This window comes from Caretta caretta, chromosome 28 (assembly GCF_965140235.1).
Source record: "Caretta caretta isolate rCarCar2 chromosome 28, rCarCar1.hap1, whole genome shotgun sequence".
Taxonomy (NCBI): domain Eukaryota; kingdom Metazoa; phylum Chordata; order Testudines; family Cheloniidae; genus Caretta; species Caretta caretta.
This window is the reverse complement of record NC_134233.1, coordinates 2,391,296-2,402,042: the sequence shown is the minus strand read 5'-3', so window position 1 is coordinate 2,402,042 and position 10,747 is coordinate 2,391,296. Positions and strand designations below refer to the sequence as shown.

Here is a 10,747-nt window from a genome sequence, read left to right as displayed (position 1 = left end):
GCTGGTGACACAGGGACCCCTCATAGGGTGCGGAGTTGCAGCCACCTCTGGGGCGGGGCGGCCGGTGACCCGGGGCCTCCTCGCCCAGTGCCGAGACGCGGCCTCCTCTGGGGCGGGGCGGCTGGTGACCCCTCGTAGGGCGCGGAGTTGTGGCCACCTCTGGGGCAGGGCGGCCAGTGACCCAGGGACCCTTGTAGGGCGCTGAGATGCGGCCACCTCTGGGGCGGGGCGGCTGGTCACACGGGGACCCCTCGCCCAGCCCTGAGATGTGGCCACCTCTGGTCTGACTCCCGAGGGAGGCGTGCCCCTCACACTGGGGCCAGCCCAGACTGCCAGGGGAGGGGGGGCTACCAGGGGCTGAGCCCGGTCCCTGGCATGGCCAGCAGGGGGTGTTGCAGGGGGATATTTGCGCCCCCCCTCCCCCCCGCCGCCTCACCATCCTGTCTCTATTTGACCCCTCCCTGTCTGGGAGCGTGAGCCACATAACTTAGTAACCAGCCACTGCCCATGAGGGGTCAGATGGGGTCAGGGTTGCAGGGGGGCTGGGAGATGGGGGTTTACTGCAGGGCCAAGAAAGGGGTCCCCAGTCCATTGGGGCTGCCTGAGTCTATTGGGGTCCCTGTGCCCATGCAGGGGGGGGGGCTCCCCGCTGCTGGAGCTGTCACCCCTGGGGCCTTAACCTGCTGCCCCCCATCCCATGGCACCAGGTTCCACCCCCCTCGTGCCTCAGTTTCCCTCTCTGCCCTTCCCCTAGCTGGCTGTCCCTGGGGGCTGGTTCCGATCCAGCCAGCCGGGGCGTGATCCGACGCCCCCCCCCCTCCGCCCGCAGGGGCCAACGCCCTGTCATCTCTTTCCCCCCGGGGCGGCCCTGACCCTTGAGCCGGTTGTGACGCCACCCCGCTGTTGTCAGCGAGCGAGCCCCTGTTAGCCAGCCCCGCAGAGCGGCCGGCGGGGCAAAGGGGCTCGGAGCGGGTGGCCCTCGGCTCCGACGCGGGATCCCTTCTCCGGGCGCCATGGGCTTCCCAGCCGGGCTCCTGGTCCTGTTGTCGGTAGGGGCCCTGCCGTGCCAGCCGATAACCCACGGGGACTCGGCCAAGGTGAGCCTGGCGTGGGGCTGGGCAGGGCGGGAGGCTGGTGCCAGAGCTCATTGGCATGCTGGCAACGTGGTGTAAACCCCCCCCCCCAGCTCTGCCCCCTCTAGCGGCGCCCTGCCTCAGTTTCCCTCCGGGGAAAACAAGGGGACAATTCCGAGTGGGAAGCGAAAGGTCTGGCTAGACCTAAGCTGGGTTTTTTTTTTCTGGTCCCCCCGCTATGGGGTGGATACACCCCACACTGGAGAGGTGAGGGGGCAGGAAGCTCGGCCCAGTGGGGTGTGCCCCGGCCGGCCAAAGGATATAAAAGGGGGCACGGCGGGAGGAAGAAACCGGGGGGACAGCGGGTCAAGGGCTTCAGAGGGAAATGAACAGAATGGGGCAAACGGTGCACGGCCGTCCCCTGGCATCTGGTTTAGAGACACCCGGGACCCATGTCCCAGACTGTCTTGGCTAACAGCGATCGTAGAAGAAGATTGGGGTCAGAAGAGACCTCAGGAGGTATCTAGTCTGACCCCCTGCTCAAAGCAGGACCAACCCCAACTAAATCAACCCAGCCAGGGTGATCCTCCAGGAACTCATCCCATGCTTTCCACCGTCTCGTTTTGTCGTGCTGACGTCCCTCCGGCGAGGAGTTCCGCAGGTCGACGGTGCCCTGGGTGGCTGCTTGAAACCCACCGTGTGTGACAGCAGAACCTCAGGGTTACCAAGACCCGAGTTCCGGACCGGGCCACCCCGCACCCCTCGTCCGTACCCGGAAGGAGGCGGTCGGCATTAGAGACCCAAAAAGCAAACACTGTACAGTACCATGTTAACCATAAACTACTGTACTAACAAAACACAGGGCGAGTTCAAAAAACCCCCCACCTGGGCCAAGGGCAGGAAACGGCTCGTGGGCGGGTTTCGTTTGAACGCTGAGGGTTCAAAGCAGCGTTTGCCTCCCGCCGACTCAAGTCCGGGTCCGGCTGTAAACGCTGGCTCCGGTCAGCCTGACGGCGGTTTCGGAGTTACCGACGCCTTCCGCCTTCGGGGCGCTGAGGTTGTGGTGTCGTTTCGTGGGGTGAATCCTTGTGCCGGGATCAACGCTGCCTGTCCCCCTTGTCCACGTGCTGGTCGCCCCCCTCGACGAATTCTAGTAGATCGGCGAGGCGTGATTTTCCTTTACAAAACCCCACGTTGACCCTGCCCCGATGAATCCTCTTCCTCTCCGCGTCCCGTCATTCGGATTTTGACTTGCGTGTCAAGCCGGATGCCTGGCACTGAGTCAAGGGCAACATTAGAGACAGTGGGTCCATGGTTATTAGGTGTCCTCTGTCTGTGGCATGGATGGGGTGCCTATCATTGTGGTCTCTAGGCCGCTGGCCCTCTTTCACGCATATCTTCTCACAGCCCCCACTCCCGGGAGGCAGGGCGAGGTGGGGAAACTGAGGCACGGGGCGACTTACCCACAGTTTGCGGTGGAGCCGGGAGTCCAGCCCGCAACCCCGTGCTCAGACCACTTCCTCTCCAACCCATCCCGGACCTACAGAGGCCCTGGGGTGATAATAGCCGACGGCGTGTCCCCCTTGCCGGTGAGTTTGCACGCTGGTGGGGGTGTGTTGTCGCACGGGGTGTACAGGCCGCCTGGCTGTCCCAGCCACGACCGGGTTGACAGGGAGCTGCGGCAGAGGACAGGTAGCCGGGGGCTGCGAGTCTGGGAAACAAGTCCCAGAAGAGGTGGGGCTTGCACTATGGTGTTCATCTGGCCTGGCCCCTGATTTTCTACTGATATGGGTCAGCCTGGGCCTGTCCTTATCCGTGACCCGTTCAGTCTCAGACCGCTCAGCCCCAAGAGCAGACTTTGTCCTGTTCCCCCACCCTGCTCCACAGAGCAGCCCCGGAAAGCCTAAGGGGGAAACTGAGGCACGGCTAGGCCTCATCAAAAAAAATACTCCCAAAGCTGCCCACTCCAGCGCGCGCGGGCCGGAGACCTGCCCCGAAATAATGCCCAGAGCAGATCTCTCCAAAAAGCACCCGGGGTCGGCGATGGAGAATCCTGGTGAGCCGATAGTAACTCCCCCCCGCCCCAAGTTAACTCCCCGTAATTCGTCCCTTGTGAACAAAGATCTGTAGCTTTCTCGCAGTTCACACACACACACAGTCCTAGTTTCCGTCTCCCTGTTGCGCTAATTCCAGGGGGGGGGTGTTTCCGGTATCTTGGTTTACATGGGGGACAAGCTACAGGGCTGTCGGATCCAGCTGTTGCTAAGAACATCTGGGGCGGCGAGCCAATCCCGGAAACGTCGCTCACCGGGTCCGTGCTTCGTCACGGCTGGAGGAGCGGACTGAATACGGCGTGCAGACCTGGTGGCCCCGTCTCCAAAAAGATCTATTGGGATTGGAAAAAGTTCAGAAACGAGCAACAAAAATGATTCAGGTGGTCTGGAATGGCTGCCGTCCGAGGAGAGATGAATAAGACCGGGACTTTCAGCTTGGAAAAGAGATGGCGAAGGGGAGAGAGGTCTATAAAATCATGACAGGGGTGGAGAAAGACAAGTAGGAAGTCTGATTTGCTCCTTCTCATAACACACGAACCAGGAGTCATCTGGTGAAATTAACAGGCAGCAGGTGGAAAACAGACAAAAGGAAGTATTTCTTTGCACATCGCACAGTCGACCTGGGGAACTCCTCGCCACTGGATGTTGTGACGGCCAAGACCATAACAGGGGTCAAAAAAGAACTAGATACGTTCCTGGAGGACAGGTCCATCAGTGGCTATTAGCCAGGATGGGCAGGGATGGTGGCCCTGGCCTCTGTCTGCCCGAAGCTGGGAATGGGGGCCAGGGGATGGATCACTTGATGATTCCCTGTTCTGATCTTTCCCTCTGATCCTTCCTTCTGGGGCCCCTGGCATTGGCCACTGGCGGCAGACAGGACACTGGGCTGGATGGACCGTTGGCCTGACCCGGTAAGGCCAATAACACCCAAGAACCCATAAAACAGAGAGAGACAAAACAGGCTGCTCCGAAGGGAGACAGGTGCAGCACACCTGCCTAGCTCCAGGCTGGTTCTCTGCAGACCGCCTGTGATCTCGCGCTTCGCTCACAGTTCACAACACACCCCAAAGGACCCCCAAAAGGCCCTTCCCTCCTAACCCCCTGGCTTCGTTATCGCCCTGAGTGGGCACAGATGATTAATGAGCCGGCTGGAGGCAGAGCAAGGGACTGCCAGCCACGGGGCAAAATGGTGATTGGCTCAAAGGGGAAACTGAGGCAGGGCTGCTCCATCGTGGGGGGAGCCAGAGGGGTGAAAGCAGCCCTAGACATGCTTCTGCTGATGGGTCAGCTGCCCCGGTACCCCAGCTGATAACAGGGGTGGCTGGATGCTGTGGGCCCCGCTTTCTCCTCCTACAAGCCGAGGCCAGGGGTGAGAGGCAGGAGCCAGTGAAACAGGAGAGACCCCACTCCCCTCCCGGAGCTGGGCAGAGAACCCAGGAGTCCTGGTTCCCAGGCCCCCGCCCCTGCTCTCACCCACCAGCCCCCACTCTCCTCCTGGAGCTGGGGAGAGAACCCAGGAGTCCTGGCTCCCAGCGTCCCGTGCTCTAACCCACCAGCCCCCACTCCCCTCCCGGAGCTGGGGAGAGAACCCAGGCGTCCCAGCCCTGCTTGCTCTGACCCACCAGCCCCCACTCCCCTCCTGGAGCCAGGGAGAGAACCCAGGAGTCCTGGTTCCCAGCCCCCACTCTCCTCCTGGAGCTGGGGAGAGAACCCAGGAGTCCTGGCTCCCAGCCCCCACTCTCCTCCTGGAGCTGGGGAGAGAACCCAGGAGTCCTGGCTCCCAGCGTCCCGTGCTCTAACCCACCAGCCCCCACTCCACTCCCGGAGCTGGGGAGAGAACCCAGGCGTCCCAGCCCCGCTTGCTCTGACCCACCAGCCCCCACTCCCCTCCTGGAGCCAGGAAGAGAACCCAGGAGTCCTGGCTCCCAGCCCCCACTCTCCTCCTGGAGCTGGGGAGAGAACCCAGGAGTCCTGGCTCCCAGCGTCCCGTGCTCTAACCCACCAGCCCCCACTCCCCTCCCGGAGCCGGGGAGAGAACCCAGGAGTCCTGGCTCCCAGCCCCCACTCCCCTCCTGGAGCTGGGGAGAGAACCCAGGAGTCCTGGCTCCCAGCCCCCACTCCCCTCCCGGAGCCAGGGAGAGAACCCAGGAGTCCTGGCTCCCAGCCCCCACTCTCCTCCTGGAGCTGGGGAGAGAACCCAGGAGTCCTGGCTCCCAGCCCCCACTCCCCTCCCGGAGCCGGGGAGAGAACCCAGGCGTCCCAGCCCCGCCTGCTCTGGCCCACCAGCCCCGGCCCCGTGAGTCTGCCCTGTCCGCGGAGCAACGCTGACACCTGGCGGCCAGCCGGGGTAACTCAGGGCAATCGGAAGGGCGGCCGCGGGGACGTGCTCCGAGGGGGAAAGACCCCGTGGGCCTGCGGGACTCCTGGCCACAAGACGGCTCCGGGGGGAATTTACACAAACCGTAAAGACGGGGGTCTGGGGGTGACTCTGCGCCTGACAGGAGAGTCCGGAGCTGCAGGGATGCCTGAGGCCCCCCCCGGGGAAGAGGCGGAAAACACCCCCTAATGGCCAGGCCGGGCATTTCGCCCCTCGCCCCCACGGCTCCGCCGCGCCCCCCAAGGGCCAGTGAGGGGGCTGCAGAAGGCCCTGGCGGTAACCCACTGCTTTTCTCCCCCCCCCCCCCGCCCCCCAGCAGGACGGCCACTGCTTCCAGGTCCTCCCGGCTGAGGAGGGGGCCCTGAATATTGGCCGCCACTGGGGGGCCGCCACCCCGGCAGCCACCGTCCACATCGACATGAGCAAGGTGACCAGGTACAATCCCCGGGGGCGGGGGGTGCTTCCCCACAGGGGGCTAGTGGGTCAGATGGAGGGTGGGTTCTCTCCCCGGGTCTGGGAGGGGAGCGGGGGCTGGTGGGTTAGAGCAGGGGGGCTGGGAGCCAGGACTCCTGGGTTCTCTCCCCGGGTCTGGGAGGGGAGCGGGGGCTGGTGGGTTAGAGCAGTGGGGGCTGGGAGCCAGGACTCCTGGGTTCTCTCCCTGGCTCTGAGAGGGGAGCGGGGGCTGGTGGGTTAGAGCAGGGGGGCTGGGAGCCAGGACTCCTGGGTTCTCTCCCCGGGTCTGGGAGGGGAGCGGGGGCTGGTGGGTTAGAGCAGGGGGGGCTGGGAGGCAGGACTCCTGGGTTCTCTCCCTGGCTCTGAGAGGGGAGCGGGGGCTGGTGGGTTAGAGCAGGGGGGCTGGGAGCCAGGACTCCTGGGTTCTCTCCCCGGGTCTGGGAGGGGAGCGGGGGCTGGTGGGTTAGAGCAGGGGGGCTGGGAGCCAGGACTCCTGAGTTCTCTCCCCGGGTCTGGGAGGGGAGTGGGGGCTGATGGTTAGAGCAGGGGGGCTGGGAGCCAGGACTCCTGGGTTCTCTCCCCGGGTCTGGGAGGGGAGTGGGGGCTGATGGTTAGAGCAGGGGGGCTGGGAGCCAGGACTCCTGGGTTCTCTCCCCGTGTCTGGGAGGGGAGTAGGGGCTGATGGTTAGAGCAGGGGGGCTGGGAGCCAGGACTCCTGGGTTCCCTGTGTATGGTGTGGGCCCTTCTCTCCCCAGCACCGCCTCGTCCTTCGAGTTCCGCACTCTGGACCCCGAGGGGGTGATCTTTTTCGGGGACATGGGGGACCACGACTGGTTCGTCCTGGGGCTGCGCCGGGGGAAGGCCGAGATGCAGATCAACAATATCATGACGAACATCAGTGTTCGGGGCGGGCAGCGGCTGGATGATGGACACTGGCACCGAGTATGGGGGGGCTGGGGGGTGTCGGGGGGCTCCTGTGAGGGGTAGGGGTGCTGGGAAGAGGAATGCGGGGCCGGAGGGGGCGGGGCTGGGGGCATTGGAAGGGCAATTGGGGTGGGGATGGCTGGGAGGAGGGGGAAGGTTTTGGGGGGTCCCTTTGGGGAAGCCATAAATGGGATGTGGGTATGTTTTAGGGGGGCCCTTGGAGTTGGGGGAGCTGTGTGGCTTTGGGGGAACCCTGGGAGTGGGGTAGGCTGGAGGGGGGCTGGGTGGGTTTTTGGGGATTCTCTCAGGGTGGAAGGCAGCTGGGTGGGTTTTGGGGGGACCCTGGGCCTGAGGGCAGCTGGACAGTGGGTTGGGTGGGTTTTGGGGGTTCTCTCTGGGTTGAGGGGGACTGGGTGGATTATGGGGGACCTTGGATGTGAGGGCAGATAGACAGGGAGTTGGATGGGTTTTAGGGGCTCTCTCAGGGCAGAGGGGGGCTGGGTGGGTTTTGGGGGGACCGTGGTGCTGGGGTGTTTGGAGGGGGACTGGGGTAAGTTTGGGGGTTCCCCTGGGGCAGGAGTTCTAGGAAGGGGCAGGGGTAAGTTTGGGGGTTCTCTGGGGCGGGAGCTCCTGGAAGGGGCTGGGGTAAGTTTGGGGGTTCCCCCTGGGGTGGGAGGGGAGAGCTTGGGGCCTGGCTGGGCTGCTTTAGCCGTGTGCTCCCCTCGTCCCCCCAGATGCTGGTGATGAACGAGGGGGACAGCGTGCGGCTGGAAGTGGACGACGAGGAGCTTCTGGCCCTGGGCCACGTCTCGTACCCCATCACTGAGCGCCCGGTGCCCGAGATGCGCCTCGCCATGGGGGGGCTGCTCCTCCCTGCCTCGCACCTGCTGTCCCCGGTGAGGGCTGGGAGCCCGGATGCCTGGGTTCTCTCCCTGGCTCCGGGAGGGGAGTGGGGGCTGGTGGGTTAGAGCAGGGCGGGCTGGGAGCCAGGTCTCCTGGGTTCTCTCCCTAACTCTGGGAGGGGAGCGGGGGCTGGTGGGTGAGAGCAGGGGGGGCTGGGAGGCAGGACTCCTGGGTTCTCTCCCTGGCTCTGGGAGGGGAGCAGGGGCTGGTGGGTGAGAGCAGGGGGGGCTGGGAGGCAGGACTCCTGGGTTCTCTCCCCGGCTCTGGGAGGGGAGCGGGGGCTAGTGGTTACAGCAGGGGGGGCTGGGAGGCAGGACTCCTGGGTTCTCTCCCCAGCTCTGGGAGGGGAGTGGGGGCTGGTGGGTGAGAGCAGCGGGGGCTGGGAGCCAGGACTCCTGGGTTCTCTCCCCAGCTCTGGGAGGGGAGCGGGGCCAGGTGGGTGAGAGCAGGGGGGGCTGGGAGCTGGGATTTGGGGGCGAGCTGCCTCCCTCATCCCCCCGGCGTTGCAGATGAACACGGCCATGGACGGCTGCCTGCGGCGGTGGAGCTGGCTGAACCAGACGACCACCTGGCGGGAGGGCGCCGCCCTGCGGGCCAAGGCCAAGCCCTGCTTCAGCGCCCTGCGGCCTGGCAGCTTCTTCCCCGGGGCGGGGCTGGCCAGCTTCCGCCCGGCAGGTACCCCAGGGACCCCGGCGTTCGGGCGGCCTGGGCCCGCCTTCCTCCCCAGCACCGCCTCTGTCCCCCACGGGGATCCCCCACCCCGGCTCCCTGGACGGCCCCCCTCCCCCTACGGTGACACCCCCATCACATCCCCCTCTCCTCTGAAGTGACCCCCCAGCCCCTCTACGGTGACAGCCCCAGGCCCCCCTCTCCAGGCCTCCCAGCCCCCCCTGCAGTAATCCCTCCTCCCCCAGGCCTCCCCAACAGTGACCCCCCAACTCACTTCCCACTGGCAGCATCTGCTGGGGGAGCCCCACCCCCTGCCCCCAGTTAACCTGCCCCCTGTGTTTGCCCCCCCAGACCTGGCCGGTGGCACTGCACCCCCCAACGGGAGCTGGGGGCTGGAGGTGGAGCTGGGGATCCGGGCCCCCCGGCAGACGGGGCTGGTGCTGGCTGTGGGGGTCCCAGACGGGAGCCTGGCACTGAGCCTGGTCCTGCAGCCCACGGTGAGTCCCGGGGGGGGGGGGGGAGATGGCGTGGGGGGAATCCGCTCACTGGGGGAGAATGGTGCCGGGGATCCACTCACCATGGGGGGCCTGGGGCTGGGTATCTGCTCCCTGGGGGGGGGTGTACGGTGCCAGGGATGTGCTCATGATGGGGGGCCCTGTTCTGGGGATCTGCTCACTGGCGGGGGGCACAATACCAGGGATCCACTCACTGGAGGGCCAATGTGCCGGGGATCTGATCACCGGGCGGGGGGGGCCGTGCTGGGGATCCGCCCATGGGGGGGGGGGTGCCAGGGATCTGCTCACTGGGGCCACAGTGCTGGGGGGATCTGCTCAGCTGGGGGGCGGTGATGGGGATCCACTCGCTCTGTGTGTGTGTGTGCGGTGCCGGGGACCCACTCACTGGTGAGGGGGGCACAGTACCAGGGATCTGCTCACCGGGGGGAAATGGTGCCGGGGATCCGCTCACGGGGGGCACCATCGGGGGGGTCGCTGCTCGCGTGCGGTGTGGGGGCAGATTTGGGGAGGGCCATCTCCGTCTCCCCGCTGACCCTCCCGCTCACTCTCCTGTAGGCCATGGTGGTGCGCCTCGGCAACTGGACCAAGCTGCGGCTGCCCCTGCCGGAGGGGCCCTGCCTGGACGCCCCCCTGCGCCTGCGGGTCTCCCCCACCCAGCTGGCCCTGCAGCTGGGCAACCATGGAGGCACCCTGCCCAACCAGCCCCCCGACTTCCAGTGGCTGCAGGGGACCTGGCTGGGCCAGGAGGGGCGGCTCTTCATTGGGGGGCTGCCAGGTACATTCACCCCCTCTGGGCACACGGTAGCAACCTGCCCCGTCCCTGGGTACCACTTGACAGCTTCCCCCGCAGCTGGGACGGCCTTGACTGTGCCCCCTCCCACCTTAGCCGGGCCGGCCTTAACGTGAGACCCTCCCCTTCAGGGGTAGTTGTGTGGGTGGTGGGTGGGAGCAGGGGGAGGGGTCCCCTCTCTCCCCACCCTCTGACCCCCTGCTCCCCTCTGTATCTCCCTTGCAGACGGGGACAAGACCCCCAGGCCCCAGGAGTGGGGGGCTTTCCGGGGCTGCCTGCGGGGGATCCAGGTGCAAGGCCACCAACTGGACCTGGACTCAGCCCTGTTCAGGAGCGACACCATCTGGGCCCACAGCTGCCCCGGGGCCCACGAGGGGGCAGAAGCGGGGAGGAGAGCCCGGGGCCACGGTGCTGATTAAAGGATCTGCCGGGCAACACCGCCTCCCTCGTTACCCGGGCAATGGACACCACCGGGAGTGGGAGGGGGTATGTGGCTCGGGGGGGTAGGAGCAGTGGTGACCTGTGATGATGTGGGGCTGTCACTGGGAGCGGCAGTAACCGGTGGGGGGGCCTATGGCTGGTGTGGGGCTGTGACTGGTGGTGCGGCTGTGATGTGTCTGGGAGCGGTTGTCTGTGACAGTGTCGGGCTGTGCCTCGGCACCGCGGTGACAGTGTCCGACTGTGCCGGGGGTGGGGACGACTGTGCCGGGGAGTGGCTGTGGGGCTGTGGCGGGGCAGCGCTGGGCCTGGGAGTGGTTGTGACGGTGTGGGGCTGCGTAACTCGGAGTCCTGGGAGGTCTGGGAGCCGTTGGGCTGGTCGCTGCGTAGCCGTGTCCGTGCGGCTGTGAGCGACGGGGTGACTGTGAGCAGCTGCGACGGGGTGTGGTGGACTAGTTGTGACAGTGGCGGGAAGGTGGTTGTGAATGGCTTGGGTGTGTTTGTAGCACCGTGCCTGGTTTGGCAGCGGTGAGGGCGAGTGTTTGGGCGAT

General features: G+C 65.9%; 1 protein-coding gene across 1 annotated transcript; it reads left to right on the top strand.

Annotated features, from left to right (window-relative positions):
* Positions 1–671: 671 nt before the first annotated feature.
* SHBG (sex hormone binding globulin) lies at positions 672–10,193 on the top strand. The gene is made up of 8 exons (XM_075123826.1): positions 672–1,097; positions 5,821–5,939; positions 6,713–6,899; positions 7,616–7,777; positions 8,294–8,459; positions 8,805–8,950; positions 9,524–9,743; positions 9,984–10,193. Exons 1-8 carry the CDS (start codon positions 1,014–1,016, stop codon positions 10,175–10,177), a joined length of 1,278 nt encoding a protein of 425 aa, XP_074979927.1. The 5' UTR covers positions 672–1,013; the 3' UTR covers positions 10,178–10,193.
* The last annotated feature ends 554 nt before the right edge of the window (positions 10,194–10,747 follow it).